Source organism: Porcisia hertigi, chromosome 9 (assembly GCF_017918235.1).
Source record: "Porcisia hertigi strain C119 chromosome 9, whole genome shotgun sequence".
Classification (NCBI taxonomy): Eukaryota; Euglenozoa; class Kinetoplastea; order Trypanosomatida; family Trypanosomatidae; genus Porcisia; species Porcisia hertigi.
The window spans coordinates 410,860-427,881 of record NC_090568.1 but is presented as its reverse complement, the minus strand read 5'-3'; the positions used below and the strand labels follow the sequence as shown (position 1 = coordinate 427,881).

At 56.4% G+C, this 17,022-nt stretch overlaps 6 protein-coding genes across 6 annotated transcripts; all 6 read right to left on the bottom strand.

Moving 5' to 3' along the window:
* Positions 1-569: 569 nt before the first annotated feature.
* Positions 570-2,555, bottom strand: JKF63_06908 (uncharacterized protein; the record flags this gene model as incomplete). Its single annotated transcript, XM_067902855.1, has 1 exon — positions 570-2,555. One exon carries the CDS (start codon positions 2,553-2,555, stop codon positions 570-572), a length of 1,986 nt encoding a protein of 661 aa, XP_067759214.1.
* Positions 2,556-3,603: 1,048 nt separating this feature from the next.
* JKF63_06907 (uncharacterized protein) lies at positions 3,604-5,196 on the bottom strand (the record flags this gene model as incomplete). Its single annotated transcript, XM_067902854.1, has 1 exon — positions 3,604-5,196. One exon carries the CDS (start codon positions 5,194-5,196, stop codon positions 3,604-3,606), a length of 1,593 nt encoding a protein of 530 aa, XP_067759213.1.
* Positions 5,197-5,929: 733 nt separating this feature from the next.
* JKF63_06906 (uncharacterized protein) lies at positions 5,930-7,654 on the bottom strand (the record flags this gene model as incomplete). The annotated part of the gene is made up of 1 exon (XM_067902853.1): positions 5,930-7,654. One exon carries the CDS (start codon positions 7,652-7,654, stop codon positions 5,930-5,932), a length of 1,725 nt encoding a protein of 574 aa, XP_067759212.1.
* A 1,342-nt stretch (positions 7,655-8,996) lies between these two features.
* JKF63_06905 (uncharacterized protein) lies at positions 8,997-9,416 on the bottom strand (the record flags this gene model as incomplete). Its single annotated transcript, XM_067902852.1, has 1 exon — positions 8,997-9,416. One exon carries the CDS (start codon positions 9,414-9,416, stop codon positions 8,997-8,999), a length of 420 nt encoding a protein of 139 aa, XP_067759211.1.
* Positions 9,417-11,703: 2,287 nt separating this feature from the next.
* On the bottom strand, positions 11,704-12,420 carry JKF63_06904 (uncharacterized protein; the record flags this gene model as incomplete). Its single annotated transcript, XM_067902851.1, has 1 exon — positions 11,704-12,420. The coding sequence occupies one exon, from the start codon at positions 12,418-12,420 to the stop codon at positions 11,704-11,706; it is 717 nt and encodes a 238-aa protein (XP_067759210.1).
* A 2,655-nt stretch (positions 12,421-15,075) lies between these two features.
* Positions 15,076-16,308, bottom strand: JKF63_06903 (uncharacterized protein; the record flags this gene model as incomplete). Its single annotated transcript, XM_067902850.1, has 1 exon — positions 15,076-16,308. One exon carries the CDS (start codon positions 16,306-16,308, stop codon positions 15,076-15,078), a length of 1,233 nt encoding a protein of 410 aa, XP_067759209.1.
* Between the last annotated feature and the right edge of the window lie 714 nt (positions 16,309-17,022).

Below are 17,022 nucleotides of genomic sequence, written 5' to 3'. Positions count from 1 at the left end.
TCCATGCCAGTCACCTCCTGCTGTATCCCTCGGTGCGGCTTAGCGCCTTCCCCATCCCCTTTCCCTCCCGAGGCAGGCGGTCGGGACTGAGCGCGATACGATCGTGTCACTGCGACACAGCGCTACCCAGGATCCTCCACACTCATAACACTCGTAGCCGTACAGTGATCTGACCTCTCGACATCAAAGGCACTGGAGCTTGTCACCACCAGAAGTGAATTGGCATCGACAGGGGGGGGGGGAGAGGGGAGGGGCGAGGATAACAGGCTGTCTGGCCTGCAGGGAGAAAAACGGGGGTAGTGGACACTCACCCCCCCCCTCCTTCCTCCTTTCATCAGCTAAAGATCGGTGAATACAAACACGCATTACACTTGTCGGCTGGCACACGGATACGCTCACTGTGGGACAGAAAGGGGGAATTATGTGCGAGTGCCTCTCGAAGAGGAACACAGCCCCGCCTCCGGCTGACAGTGACTAGCACGTGTGTGTGTGTGTGTGTGTGTGTGTTGGTGGGCGGGGTGGGAGGGGTGCAGGGGGGGGGGGGCGAACGCTGCCCGCGAGGTCTGCCTCTAATCCCTTGCAGTCACGTAGATGGCTAAGAGCAGAAATGAAAGCCCGATGCCTCCTCCAATAAGAGCACCGCCGGAAGCAGCATCACACATAAAGTAAAGGTCACTCACTTCCACACAGAGGGCCCCTGAGATGATCATCGAGAGGGGGTTAAGGCACACCAATGACGCTGCCGTAGCCACACCTAACACCCCGTTTGCTGCTGACAGGAAGATCATCTGGGTAAGCAACATCATGAACCACAAAACACCGGCGATGATGTGGCACAGGAAAGCGTAGTGGAGGTAGTGGTTGTGTAAAAGCTGGAAGGCGCTTCGCACTTCTAGGTACGTGGTCACCAGTGGTATGTGGTTCTGCTTCCATGCCAGTGTGCTGCCATACCACATATCAGTGGATTTGGGTGGGTTTTCTGTAGTTGCACGATTGATATCGGAGCTGCAGCGGAGACTAATGCTGGAGACGGTTGCCGGCCGCCTCAACGGGTCGAGCCAGTCTGCGGTGGTTGAGTAGAGTTCATCTCGCCGCTTCTTCACCCCTGAGTACGCGATCTGGGACAGAGCCACCATTTTCGGATGGGCTGAGGTGTTACACCACAATCCCGTGCTCTGAAGGTCGTCAGAGAAGGGATCGAAGGAGTTGACGTAGCGCGTGCCAACGTCTTTGCCCGCCAAGAGGGCCGACTCGTTCTGGAAGACCGCCGAGGAGTAATTCGCGTCGAAGTACATCAGGACAAAGCACATAGACGTATTGTCGTCGGTGTGGACGCCCCTCCTCAAACAGTATGGAATAAACTTTTCATTGCTTTCATCGAGGGTGATTGGGCGCCACCGTAGGTCGGTCAGTGCTGCCGGCACCAGTACAAAGCTCGGCAAGTTCTTGCTTGAGTAAGCGTCGCACTGTGCTGACATGGTGAGGTTGATGGTCGGTCCATCCAGCACGCGTCCGTAGGCCCGCACGCGGGCGAAAGCAAGAGCTGAGATAGTGCCCAGAATCGTGCTACACACAAGCATCAAGATACACCATGACAGAATGCGCATTGTGCTGTGCTTGTTGATGCGCGAGGAGGAGTTGCCAGCGAGCGGGATGACAACAAGGGTCACCTCAAGAAGCGTCATCACGATGACAAGTAGGAAGGTAGTGATGCCCAGGTGTAAGTCAGTGCGAAGTGCGGTGCGGAGAAACCCCAAAAAGTACGCTACGACAAAGTTTGCCGTGAGCAGTACCGCCACCATGATGCCTGTCGCAACACACCACCGGATGTGCTTCGCCGTGTTGATGAACCGCTCTCGCTTCTTGTAGTCCTCCACCTTCACACGCTCTCGGATGTAGTCGTCACGTGTGACTATCTTCGTCTTTGATACAATACGACGCACATAACGCGGCAAGTTAGACGACTTCTTCCACTCTTTGGAGCGAAAGTACGTCCAATGCGGAGCCAAGTTCACGTAGAAGCGCCAGAAGCGGCACACACTGCCGAGGTGTACAACGTCTGCGTGTGTGGTCGCGTCAACGTACAAAAGTATGACACACAGGATGTCTGCCGAGAACGGGCCCGTCTGCACCGGCAACTCCGCCTCAGCCTCCTCGTCGCCTTTCCCGGCATCGCCGCGACCGGCACGGGCGCGAAATCGGTTGCGAACGTTGTTGGCGGTTATGCAGGAGCAGAAACGTACCACTGCGCGGGGCTGTCCGGTGAAGGTGAATTCGCCGGACACCTCACGCGTATGATGCATGCGCAGCGCCGATGACTTGACCTGGTGCGAGGAGGAGTACGTCCGGTTGTCAGCTGTGGTGCTCGTCTCTGAGAATATGTCATTCATGTGTGTCGAGTTGACCAGCGGAGTCGGGACCTCGGGGAGGATAAGCAGCTCCGACGACTCATTCACCCCGCCACGCACCGCTACCCCCTCGTATGAGTGCGGTTCGGCCTCGATGTAGACCACGCCAATCGACTCCAGTGAGTTGGTGCGCTTGAAAAAATCCATGATGGATACACCACGTTTGTGCTGCATGTGTGTCTACGTAATTTGGTGAGCCCGCGTGCCCCACAAACAGGATCAGAACCCGTCTAAAAAGAAGCAATTAGACAGACGTGTGCTGAGTGATGTGTATAGCGGCAACATGAGCAGCGGGAGGAGAATGATAACAGAGTACCTCCGAGGCAGGATCTGGGGGTGCGGGACACCTCACCCTCTCTCCTTACCTTTGGAATTTGCCCCTTGTTCCTTTTTAAACTATATATATATATATATATATAACTAAATGTATATATATATGTGTGTGTGTGTGCGCGCGCGCGCGTGCAAATGCCAACGTGTAAGGGTGTGTGTCATGTATCCCACGGCCTGCGCAGCGGCAGAGAGCCCCATCCCACCCAGCCCCCCCCCCGAATGAAAAAATGTGACGGCATACACACACACACACACCGGAGGGAGAGAGAGTCACGGGGGATACACGCAAAAGAAATTAGAAGGGGGAATGATCGAGGTATGTAGTTGGGGAAAAAGGGAGTTGACAGCCCGATCGGCAGATAGCATTCAGTGCAACAAAACAGCAGATACACGTCAGATGTTGTAGGCGCGAATCCCTGGCGGTCACGCCGTGCAGGGCTGCGCCGAGGGTGCCGACTACCAAAACACTGTTTGAGGGTAAGTAGAAGAGCACTTCGTTTTTCATTTGTTTTGTTTTTGTTATGGATTCTGACCCACGACACACACACACACACACACACACACACACACACACACTCGCCGGGATCATGTGTGCGTGTGTGTATGTGTATAAAGAGTGGACTTCCGCGGGCATTGGTGCTCACCCACTTCCATATTTGTGCCAGCCAGGGATCGCTCATGTGTACGACGTCCGCTGGAAATCGTAAGTGGTGGTTACCTCCATGAAACGACATGGCAGAGAAATGGAAGACTCTCCCGGAGGGAATAAACTCACCCGCGCACGTATTCTTCACTCGAAGCCCCAAGTACCCCCTTTTCTCTCTCTTCGCGGTTCGATTGATCCACACGTGGCCTGCGGTTGCTACGACGTCGCTCGCACGCTTGGTACGGGTACCAAGTGCCCAGTGAAGGGCGAAACCATTGTGGTCTTGGCAAGTTCGCATATACGTTGCGATCCTCGCGAGTGGCGGTGCACCAGGCATTCCATGCGATGAAACAGAAGCCAAAGGCTGCGCAGCTCACGAATGTGACGCAGCCAGGGAGTGGCAGAAGTGAGGTCCGTCTGGCGCAACCCACAGTGGTCAGACGTGTCTTGCCGCATCACCAGCGTAGACCAAAGACCGTACATGGAGTCGTGCGTGGTCTGGTAGAGCTCATAGAAAGACTCGAGGAGCACAGCAGGAATGTCGCAGTAGGAGGAGCGCAGCGATGCGCCCTTTTCGGGTTTCATGGTGCGCGTATATCCTGGCACATGGCCAGAGTCAGTGACGTACACGGCACTGCGCAGCTTGTGGCCTGCTGGGTCGGCGTACAATTGCATGCAGGAAGCCGCCAGAGCCTCAGCAGCCTGCAGGACATCGTCCTCGCTGTATCGTGCAGAGGGTGAACGCGCCGGGTAGCGATGAGCACCGTAGCGGATCCCCTGCGCCAAGACTCCGGCCAGCGCGCACATGCGGGGCGTGGCTACTGGAACCAAGGCCTCTGCACGAGAGCCCACAAAAGTGAAGTTCATCGCATGCGCCCCATCGTCAACGGTGCGTGTGTAGAACAAACCCTGGACGATCGACTCAACAGCTGCATCGTAGGTCTCTACCAGCTGTTTGTCTGCCTCTCGCTGACCACTGAGCACCCACAAATGCAGCAAGAGACTAGTGAAAGGAACCACTGCGTCGTAGGTGCCAGCTCGCAACGGGAGCAGGTACGAATGATGAAGCGGTGGCACCGCTGAAATCCGTTCGTCAAGCCGCCAGTACGACCGGCTCGCCGTTCGCAAGGCGTCGTGCACCGCTGTGATGCCGCCAGGGGTGGACGAATTCCAGCTGGTCGTGACTCGCCTCCACACATCGCTACTAAAGGCTCGCCACGAAGACGCATTTAGAGTCCCTACCGGTGCCAGTCTTGTGGGCATCTCCTCCATCATCTTCCGTACCTCGTCCGCCTCGGCGGACTTTCCCTTGATAGACCACACCACCGCCGCACTATTCAGCGCCTCCCGCACCGCGGCGAGGGCTTCTGTCTGCACAAAGGCTGTTGCGGTGCCCAGAGCCTCTTCGGTCTCTTTTTTCAGGTCGTTTGCGCTTCGGATCATGTCGGTGCCGACACCAGTGAGCAACACAAGATCCCACGCAGCGAGCTGCACCTCGGGTAAGTGCGTTAGAAAGGGCATCACGTTGGTAAGCGATGTAGTAACGTACATCATCGCTTCCTTTATCATGTGCAGCTCTGCAATAGGAGCGACCGGCCAGCGGTATGGCCAGAAGGCCTCGCGTCGGACCCCTGCAGCCGCACGCTTTGCCTCCGGTGTGGACACCGCCTTGACACGGTTCCTTATGTTGACGGCAATGGCCCCGGAAAGCAGATTGATCACGACAATGTACGCCACGACGCCAACAACCGCAAGGACCAAATAGCGGTCGACAAAGCGCAAGCGGCGCTCGAGACGTCTTGGTCGCATCTGCACACGGGAAGACGTACGTGCAAGTTAGCAGCAGCACTGGCAGAAGAGATGGTTGAGGGGTGAGAGATGGTGTACCACCTTTTCCTTCACTGCGGCAATCGGACAGAGTTGCGCAGCCTTGACAATCGCAGTTGCAATGGGCAGCACTTGCGGACTACACGTGCAACAGACACGAAGTGAGCTCCTCTCTGCTCCCTCCCTCCCAGCCCCCCCCTCTCTCTCTACCTAGTACCAAAAATACTATTGTGCGCAACTACGCTAATCAGAGATATGAAAGGAGGGTCCGGAGTAAAAAGAAAGGGGGGGGGTGGAGGGGCTATGTGTTGGGGAAGGGGAGGGACAGCTCGCGAGAAGACGGAATCATTCGCATAAGTGAAAGACCCCAGCGAGTTGGGTGGCAGCTAGTTGAAGGGCGCGCAGCCAAAAAGACGACTTGGCGACTTGTAGCGTCCACCACCACCAGCGCCAAATGATGCGATTCAAGCCAAGGCGAAGCATTAAGCGGTATCACGTCAAAGCACACCGCTTCATGTGCTCAAAAGGGGGAGTGCCTGTTTTTTTTTTGGTGGTGATGGGGGGGGGGGGGGGGAAGGCCGAGCGATCTCGGCGTCCCACCCCGGTGTTTTCTTGTGAAGACCAAAACAAATATAAACACTTACAACATCCACACGTGACATCTTACAGACGTGCGCGTGTACTTACACGAGCATGCCGTATCGGGCCTGCATCTTCACAGATGCTGAGGAGGGAACACTTTGTGATTGCTGTAGCGATCTCGCTCGAGTTGCGCACGCTGTTCACGCAGACGCTGGAGCCCCTCTGGGACACCCACCACGAATTCGCCAGGCCTCCCTTTGCGCCTGACGTCCGTTAGATGAGCGATACGATTACGAAGACCGTTACTCCACAGCAATGCCGCCTCACGGTTCTTTTCTTCGTCGCTGCGCAAAAAACCAAAGCGCCAAAGCCACTGCACCTCCTGCTCCATCTCACGGTGTCCGACAGTTGTGGATGACACAGCGTTGGTGGCACCGCTTCGGGGGATGGCCGCGAAGCTAACGGATGCAGCAGTGCATCCAATACCCATCGCGGCCTCATCATCTTCGTCGCGGGAGTATAGCTCCCAGTGCTGGCGCTTCTCAATGCGGTGCACTTCGTCGGCTACGAGAGCGGCCTTGCCAGAGACTCGGCCACGCTGGCGATCGGTGGTAGGTACTGAGGGTCGGGACTTGTCGCCAAACAAGCACCCCCGCTGACCTATGTGATTGTACCGCATCACCAGCTCCTCCCCTGCCTCAATAGTGCGCGAGGCCGTGATGACGACGTCACCGTCATCTGACTGCTGGTACACAACGTTTGCACACGCCCCACTCGTGTGGTTCAGCATATCCACAAAGGGTATGATCGACATCTTCGGTGGGCCAGGACGACGCCAATTCAGGTTGACCGCACGTGAGCGAGTCATGAAGTGTGCCCAACGCAGCGTGCTTTCTTCCCCTAACCACGCAGCTGTGTCTTTTACCCCCTCCCAGTTGGACAAGCCGGACGCGCAAGACGGGAGCAGTAGCACTGGAAGTAAAGCATCGACGAAATACGATTGCAGCTGCCTCTCCCACGTCATGAAGAGACGCAAGGCTACCTCCTCTGCCTCCGCTGATCCGTCGCGGGCACGCTGCGACTCGCGTTGCCGCTGCGTCAAGGCCGACATGCGACCCTTAAAGTAATTGGTGAGCACGGTCGGCGTGAGGGCTGTCTCCATCTGAGGCCGGTGCAGGTCAGAGAGATCCAACTCACCTCGCTCCACGGCTTGCACCATAAGCTCCGTCGAGGTCGCCGCCACATCCTCGCCAGGGACGACTACTTTTGTCTGCTGCCCAAGCCGCAGTCGACGAGGGAGCGGCTCCACGGGGTCGTGTGAGAGGAAACTCCGGCGCAGCAGCACCCCCATCGGCGGGGGTCTGCGCGGGAGAGCATCAGCCCACGCACGCAGTGGGTTCTCGGCGCCCAGGGCACTAGCGTTCAGCGGACTACGTGAGAGATACAGAGCCAGAGTTATGAGCAGAGCATCGCGAGAGAGCAGCAGGTGTGGTGGCATCGAAGCTGTCGAAGGAAGAGCAGAGATTTGATTCACTAGCTCGTCAAAGCGATGCATGGCGAGTGGTTGGAGGCGCGTTGCCTCGGGTCTGTCTGTTTGTGAGGAGAGTCCACAACACGCTTGCTGCAGCAGCTGCGAAGCACGCTCCCCAGTCATGACGCAGTCGTTCTTGACAGTACCGAGGTGCTCACCACGGAAAATACGGGATGCAGCAACAAAGGTGCGAACCGGCAATACTTCAGCGGTAGGCGAGCTGAGTGAGTACGGCCGAACTGTTTGCTGCACCTTTGTGAGTTTCACATCGCGCATACACTGTGAAAGCCATGCGCTGCCGCGGCGAAGTTCGCTGGAGGACGGCATCCGCTCTCGAAGAACACGGATAGAAAAAAAACGTTAATCTGAAGAGGGTGCCCCCCCCCGGCGCCGGAAGCACAAAAAAACGAAGCACGTCCGTGATGGGCCCCGCTGACAGACACGTCAACACCTGTACGAAAAAGATGGAGGTCTAAAAACAAAAAGGAGAAAAAGCAGGAACGCGCCTTTAGGCACCACGCGAGAGCGTCGCAGTGCAGGTGTGTCACACCCCACAGGCGCACAAGAACGGGAACGTCCCTTGCACAGGAGATTCCTTCACTGCTTGAGCACCCCAATATTGGATGCACTCACCCCAATGGGCTGGAGAGAGTGAGCGGAGGAGAAGCACGGGGTTGGAAAGAGCGAAGACAAAAGTGTTGGGACCACATGTAGCCTTGGATTGGTGGTGGAAGGACATAATCACTGTGGATGCCACTTGAACAGCGATGGAGCGGCAGACAAAAGGTGAAGATAGTGGTGGTGGTCGGGGGGAGGCGAGGGTGCCACAGTAGAAACACCGTGTGCAAGCGTCGTATCGCCTCTGCACGTATGTTCGGATGGGGTGTGAAGTGGAGGGCCGGAGGGGGGGGAGGGGAGGGGAGGGGAGGGGAGGGGAGGGGATACATCACATACGACATACGCGGATTAGCAGAAAACAGTGCCGCTTACACACGTGTGCTAATAAGCGCATCGCATGGATCCCTCCCTCCTCCCCTCCCCTCCCCTCCCCCTTCGGCGAACCACACCCCGTCTGTTAAAGATGTGGTTATTAACGTAACCTTAATTCAGTGACAGCAAAACACATACACACACGTTAGTGGTTTCTCGATTGATTAGCCTCTGTGAGAGGATACATTGCCAGGGCGCACTCCTGCTATTCCTCCGCCTACGCGTTATGCTGTGTGTATTTGTACAAAAAACCAGCCGCAATGACTAACTCCGAACGAGAGCATGCTTGAAATAGGCGAAAAGAAAAAATGGGGCCATCGCTGGGTGCTTAGTTGAATAAATGAGCAAACCGAAGCGAAACGGACGCGGAACATCACACGACGTCACAGAGAGGAGAACATCGCAGCAAGGCCAAGCGCATGCACACGCGTCGAGAAGCTGATCTTGCGGTTTATAGAGCAAAGTAAAGGGGAGAGGGGGGGGGGACGGCTTGACAGGTGAGACACGAGGCCGCAGTGAAATGTATGCATCACGTGAAGCGAAAATGCATACCAAGAAGCACTTTGAGCCAAAGAAGTTGAGGAAAAGGGTAAGCACATTCATGCGAGGAAGGGGCAGAGGGAGGCAGCTCGGAACTACGATGGTGTGGCAGTGTTGCCAGAGAATGCGTCCGCTCGTCTTAAACGTAGTCCACAGCCATGTCGAAGTCTCCGCGCTCTGCCTGCAAGAGTTTTTCTTTAAGCTCCCGCTGGCCAGCCCTCTCCTTTCGCATGGCAGCGTGATGTTCAGCGTGATTATCGTCTAGCCGTGTAGGGCGAGCGTTGCGCACCACGGTTTCCTTAAACTCCTCCACTGTCATATTGTGCTCTTTGGCAAGTGCCGCGTATTCGTCCTCAATCTCCTTTTCAGTGATCTTCTTGATCTCAGAGGAGACCTTTTTTTTGGTGGTGCTGATCTCCTTCTCAATGTCCTTCAGGCGGGCGTTCTGCTTCACGCCAGCAGTGTCGTACATCTCTTTTGGGATGCTCGCATCCTTCTCCTTCACACGCTCGTACAGCTCCCGGAGCGCGTTAAGCTTTGCAGTATAGTCGACCGACATTTTGGTGGTCACGACAAAATAGATTGACGAAAAGTTCCAGGCTAATAATAACACCAAAAGAGGGAGGGAGAAACGAGTGGAGAGCTAAAACGGTGGCAGGATCTCCCAGTAAGCAAACATGCAAGTGTGTGTGTGTGTGTGTGCACACGTGAGCGACTGGTTCAGGGAAGTATTTGATGAGCAGTGCGAAAACCGCAGCGTGTTGGGGTACTTTCACAGCCAGAAACGAGGATAAAGTGCGGATAGAGGAGAGGGAGAGAGACCGTTCCAGTAAAGCCAGAAGAAAAAGCGTGGGCACATACACAACAACACGCATGTGGGGACAGTGAATAGAGAACGAAAAGGATGCGTAACATCTCGCCAGATCATGCCACATGATGCCTCAAAGGCCAGCAAAGCTACAAAAAGTGGACAAGCTGCCTTTCTGTCGATGCAAAATGGCAACCAACTGACGCATCGTAATCGGCGTCATTCTTCTTCCAGCTATCCGACCCCCCCCGCACGCCATCGGACCAATTCCGATAGGTTGAGTGCCCAACAACCAACATTTATATAAATAAGTCTATGCCTCTTCACGGCACCGACGCCCGCACAGCCACGTACAAATGTGGCGCAAACAAGGAAAATTCGGATCCTCAAACTCACACACAAACACCGCCCCATCCCTCTACATCCACAAACAATGCAGAACCAGGCAGGAAAAACGAAATACGCGTAACGAATTTCGGGAAGGAATCAGAGTGTGTCCACTTCGATCATCAGTCGACGAGTACACACACACGCACACAGACACAGACACAGACACAGACGGATACCAAGATACATATATCTATGTTTTTGTCTGTATGCACATACACCCGCTGCTGCGTCTACCCCCACCATCCCATGGCTGTCGAGAGAGAGCCGCCATCTGCAATCCGGTCAGACCATGCCGCCCACGCGCGCTGGAAGCGCTTCGCCACTCTCCCCCCAGACACGTACTGAGCGAACGGTGCAAGATAAGCCTCCGTGCATTGCACGCCTGTACCCAGGCGGGTCGCATCCCGCGCCCTGCTCGACGGCAGAGACGGTAGCATCCCTGCCGCGCGGATGGCGGGCGGGCAGGGGGGGGGGGAGGGGGGGAAGGCGGTGAACGGGTGCTTGGTGCATGCCGGACGAGCTCATCGAGGAAGCTGCCCAGCTGCAGATCAGAGTATTCTCAGACTCTGCACCCCGCACGCGGCACATGCTTGTCCCCGATTCGCCCAACGCCGCTATTCCTCATCAGCCCACCCGCTCAGCTCTAGAGCAGGTCGCGCACGTGTGCTCATTTGGGGGTCGATCGGTGCGGACCACCTCGAGTGCATGGCATCCACCAGTTTCGCTCGCCTCACTCTCCTCATCGAGGCGTTTGGATGTGATACCCTCCCCCCGCCCCCCCCCCTCCCGCTCCACCCACGCACGCTAGGAGCCAGAGCGCGTGCGCGCAGTGCTCGCATTCTCCGATCTTGACACAGTTTGCAGCACGGTGCCGCTGTCTGGGGAAGGCGCTCGGTGTCCCCACCTTCCACAACCGTCGACGTCATGGAAGAGGGCGTGTCTGGGTGACTTGCCCGCATGTGCTGCGACAGGTGGGACGCGACTATGAGCCCCTTGGGCGGCAGGGGTGTGTACCGCCTTCTCGTGACCCTGCTCACCATTTGACAGGGGCCGGTGTCCCGAGAGGAAGGGGTCCGTGCACACAGACCCACACACACACACACACACACGCACAGCGTCCGTGCATCGCGAACCCTGTGGTGTGGGTTACAGGGAGACCACCACACCACCGTGCCCCTTTGCTCTTGCCATACTGATGCGCTGAAATCCCGGGAGACCAGGGCCCCCCCTCCATCACGGGCCCGCAGGACGAAACGCGTCTCCGGCAGAGCACAGACCTGCACACGAGATCCGTCAAGGAGCCAGGCTGGCCAACACCGTTTCGCGCCGCTCAACCCATCGCAATACCACTGCACACAGCGCCAGGCCCAGGCTTGCCCGCCGATACCCCGGGCCCGCAAGTGGACCCCAGCAGCTGGACGCCAGGGTGGGCTGCAAGGGCTCGTGGGCCCCCCCCCTGCCCTAGAGTGCGGGGATCATGGCCCTGGCACGCCACGGTAAGGTGGCGGCCAGCGCCAGCAGGGGTGCGGCAAAGACCGAGAACACAATAGAGAGGGGCACCAGTGGCGTCGGCCGCCACCATATCGTGCTCCACCCTTGTCCCCCTTTTTTCCTCTGCCTCCGCGCCAGTCGATGGCATGCAGAAATATCAGCGCTTCTCGTGCTTCTGAAGGAACGTACTCAGTGGCGTTATGCCGGTGTACTTGACCACGTCGTCGTATTCCTTATCAAGCATGTCCTCCCACGGCACGTTGAGATACATCGGCACTGCATGCTCGCCATGGCGGGAGCACGGCGCGCAGCTAGAGGCCCAGACCCAATAGAGTGGCATACGTGACCACTGCGTCGCCGAGAGGTGCGGAGCGCCGCCCAGTAACGAAAGCGGGCCAAGAGGCAGGCCCGTGTGCTTCCACTCAAGAATCTTCACCGCCAGCTCCTCCTCTATCGTGCGTCCGCAGCCTGTCATGGCGTGCAAGAAATCGTGGCATTGTCTGTACCGTGTCATTACATACGCCAATGTCGGGTCTGAAATATGCCTCACCGCTGCCCGCCCACTCGGTAGGAAATGGTTATGATCCATGTAGGCAGCATAGCGGGAACCAAAGGTCGATGGTGCGAGGCTGCGGCTGTACTCGAGCGCTTCATCACCCACAACAGGCTGGTGTTTTAGAATGCCGCGGCCCCGTTTGTCAGCCATCATGCAATTTTTTATGTTCTCCAGTGACTCAAGCGAGCTGAGCTCGCCGACAGCGGCGACCGCATCTGCGTTTGCTGGATCGCAGATCGCCTTTAGGCTTTCCACAGCAAAGACGCTGGTCTGATGCGCCAGCGCGGCACCCGTCGAAATGAGCGGTATCCACTGCATTATGTATACACAGTAAAGTAGATTTACTGCGCACACAAAGACGGGATGGCGGAGCCTAGCGCACCCACACAGACGTTGGGTGGGAACGACCTTGCAATGAGTATATCCACAGCGATTTGAACGACACTTCGTCTGTGACCTGTTAGGAAAGCACCACACCGCTGCACCCGTACTCGGGATTTGCTGAAAAGCAAGCGGATGTCTCGAGTCGAGAAGCCGTGGAACCTTCGCTCTATCCGACCGACTGGCAAACGTTATGTCCCGGCCTTGGAAAGGACTTGTTGTCGGTGGCACCCACGCCAGAAGGCAGAGACGGCACGTGTGTGCATGACCAGGAAGGGGTGGGAGGGACGGGGGAGGTGAGATTGTGACAGAGAGGAAGACAGACCAGAGGGATAACGGCGTTCGTGTCCCGTTGAAGCAGTGCCCGAATAAAGAGAAAACTGGCAGAAGGAAACCGCAGATTTCACACAGCCAATGCGTGACCGATGGTGTCTGGAGAAACGCCATCATCAGTCGTGAACGCGCCCTCGAAGTAGTGTGCTGATCAGGAACGGCGACCAGTACACCTCGCTTTCCCTTCCGTATTCACAACCAGCAGAGAAAAAGAAGCGAGGGGTGGGGGGGGGCTGGTGGGAAATCGGTGTTCTATCGCCTCCGCCTCCACCCCTGGCACCTTTGAGGGAAGGCAGAGTCCCCTTCCCACGCTCCTCTGATCTCCCGATACCAACACTCGCTCTGAGCATTGGGTATCCCCCCTTCACCCGTGCCTACTCTCCGTATGGCCCGAAACGCTTTGGCAAAGAGTGCAACACCGCATTCAAGCCGAAATACCAAAGCACAGATGACGCCAGAGGAACGCAGGAAATTAGCGAACGGGCAGTCGCACGCGAAGAAAGGCAGCAACCGGTGGAGGCGTCCGGCAAGTAAACACCTTCACCACGCGAGGGCGAAATCCTCGAAGAGAAAAGGGGCAAATGACATTCGCAACACTGTCAGACACACTCTCGCCTGTTGAAAGATACGCACACACACGGCCTGCGATGCCGAGAGGGGCATCAAACGACGGGCGAAAAGTGGGGAAGCGCCGACATCGGTGAAGAGACACAAAAGAAAAAGCGAAGAGACGAAACGACGACAAAAGGTAACGCTTTCTGGTGATGAAAATGACAAGTGAGATCGGAGCAGGAGGCCCTGAGCTGCAACAAATCTGTGCGTATACAGAGCAACCCCATTTCCATCAGCACCCGCCTGACGCGGTGGAGGGAAGGGGCGTTGACTGAATCGGTGGTGAGACACTTGACCGTATCGGTATTGTTACGAAGCGAAAAAATAAGATACGCGACCACCATCGGCGCAGCCCGGATCCGCTTGTTGCACTTAAATGCCATGGATTGTCTGCACACGCCTGCAAAGCCGCAGTTGGACAGCTTCTGCGCACAAGCGACTTGGTGAACCACACCGACCAGCATCCTCTCCCCCCCCCCTCCGAGGAACTCTCCTCACCGTACGCCCGTCGGCCACGTTCACGAAGCTCGAGATGGGTATCCACACAGCAGTCAGCGTGTCGATGCGCAGATCCAGCAGCACACAAAGGTTCAGAGCATGATGGCTCAAGTTTCGTGGTACGTCCCTCTAGCAGTGTCCGTCCGAATTGCCACAACTACTCGGGACTAGAGGCGCCACTCTGCAGACGCGGTATCAGCTAAAAGCCAAGAAGAGCCAACCCTCCAAAGTTACGCCCATAGGAGGCTCGTCACCTCCCGACTTCCCGGTAGGCTTCACCCTTGGTGGACATAGGATCAGTAAGCGTCCAGCAAACTACCGCGAAGCCGAAGGAAAAAAAAAGGGGGGGCTGAAGGGAGTGATACCCACACCACGAGAGGGCTACGTGTGGCAGGACACTCTCTAATACGTGGACAGTCCACGCCGCCTTTAGAAGACAAGAGCAACAGCGCGAGTGCAGGGTAGGGGGGGCAGGGGGTCGGAGGACGTACTCGTAATTCAAAAAAGGATGAGGAGAGGCAGAGAAACGGCATTCAGACGGTTATCCACCAGAAACGCTCAATGGGGAGAAGAGTGGGGAAAAAAAGAGAGCACGGACGTGAACATCACACCAGCATCACCAGGGAGGGGGGGGGGGCCGTCGCCCTCTCCTCTTCCCAATCCTTCTCGGAAAGCAAAGTGGATATACCCCCCCCCCCGCGCATACGCACTTCATACACATATCCCCCCCCCCCCCCCCCCCACAAACACACGAGAAAACAGAGCGGGAAACACCTGGGCATACAGGCGCACATGCCATGACCCGTTGCAATGACTCCGTCCCCTCCATCCAATGCGGCGTTTATGTTAACTAGGTTCTGTCACCTTTCCTCCACCTCCAGCACCTGCAAGCACATTAAGACTCGCGAAAAAAAAATCTGTGATAAAGCTGCAGGAACGCCCATGAGAGCACCATCAAACAGCAACAGCGCAGGGTTGGAGGAGCAGGGCAAAGCTGAGTGACACACCACTTCCTTTTCCGGTGCACAAAGCGACATGAAGGAAATGGCGTGATGGAAAAATCGGCCTCCACCGATGGCATCATCCCTGACGGTTCTTCATGAACAGTACAATGAGGTAGTAGAAGTAGTGCTGCGAGGACCTAAAGGCTTACTTTTTTCCTCCCCCGCTGTTGTGGTTCTTACTGTTGTTGGCGTAAAAGCCACCGCCGCTGCCCCTGCTATTACTTGAAGGGGTGCTGTAGCGCTTATGTTTGTTAGGCGGTCCACCGCGGTTGCTGCGCGTTGGCCTCTGCGACACTTTCCGCGAAGAGTTATACCCACGACCCCCGCGCTCATCAGAGCAACCATACGGAGCGGGTGCTCTGCTCATCTGATGCATACCGTAGAACGGGGTTGGACGGGGGTAAGGCATGTCAAACGCTTCTTCGTCAGGTGCGTAGTACCCGAAGGAGTTCTCGACGTCCTCGGCAGGGCCATCGCAGTATGCGTCCTCCTCCATTTCATAGAGCTCAAACGGCACCTCGTCTGGCGACTCGGTATAATAGAAGGAGCCGTGCCCCCCATGGGAGCGGTGCCTTTTCGTGTTAAACGACTTCCCCCCTCGGCGCCGCTGGGGCTGATTGTCGCTACTCCACCGATTGAACTCCTCCACCACCGACGCCGCACTTGGTTTGCCGAGGGCGTTGGCAATGAACTCAAAACTCCTGCCATCTTGGTACATGTTCACCATCGCCTTCACCTGTTCCTCAGGCCACGTTGTGGAAGATGAGTTCTTTTTACCCTGTGACTGCCCACTATCACCTTGGCCGGGAGCCCTTCGCGGTCTCGCTGAAGAATTATTGCGTGGTGGTCTCCATTGGTCATTGGGGCGGAAAAAACCCTCCGCACTCGCACTTCTCGCAAAGACGTCCTCCTCGTTTTGTCGTCTCATCTCCTCCCACATGAGCTCGTACATGAGGGGATCCATGTCCTCATACCAGGGCTGGTACTCACTGTCCTGCTTTGTGTAATAGGAGGAGGAGGAGGAAGGGGCCTCACGTGTGTTTGACGCGTGTGTGGCCTCAAAGATCCGCCTGCCGGCTTGATGGAATCGCTTAACCGTATTATAGGCGTTGTTGATGTCCGTCATACGGTTTGTGCTTGAAGCCGAAGAGGAGTTTGAGACGTCAGGATGATGCTCCTTGGCGAGGTCGCCGTAGCGCTTTTTCACATCGGCCAAGGTGGCTGAGGTGTCAACCCCTAGTATTTTGTACGCCTTACGCACATCGTCCTCGGTCGGCACCGTAGCGCAATGCCGGGAGGCCAAAGACAAGGAGGCGCCAAACAGAGACGAGCGCGCACGGCCATACAGACGCGCCCGCCACCGGACAAGGCCCTGCATGGTCTCAGGTAGTCGAATAGCAATAGACGCCTTGCAACACCCTCCTGTCTTCTTACCGTTGGTACGTATTGTCGTCTGAACAAGGGATGACAGTAAAGCAGGTACGCCAGACAACCGACTGCGCGCAGCCACACAATATAATTACGCGGATACCTGTCAGCAGGTGCGACCATGTCCCGAGAAATAGCGTAATGAACGCAGCACCAGCAGCCGGAAACAAGTACACCGTTGCAGTCACCTCCGTGTCACCTTTACAGAAAGACAGCAGCTGAACAGTGCCTCGAGCACACGTCAACACATAATACACACTGTCGTTGTCGCTATGTGTCTTTCACTGTTGCCACCCACTGGTGACAAGAGTAGAAGGTACGTCAAATAAAAACATAAAAGAGAGAGAAGATCACATGAGGAAGGGGGGATGATTGAGGTGTGGTACGCAGTGGTGGTGGTGAGGGAGGAGAGAGAAGAGGGCGGGGAGAAGGAATCGTGAAAGTGAGAGGAAGGCGGCCAGAAAAAGTTTACTTGAGAAAAAAAAAGAGTGTGTCACAAATCTGCGGATTTGACCGCCGCCCAAAGGAGAAACATGATGCGTCATTGCACACGCGCGCACAGAGACAAACGCTTGCGCAGAACGTTGGAGTAAGACGATCTTTCGGCCAGTTACCTGTACTCTTCTTCTTGTATTTTCACTGCATCCAGCTGGGGGAGGGGGGG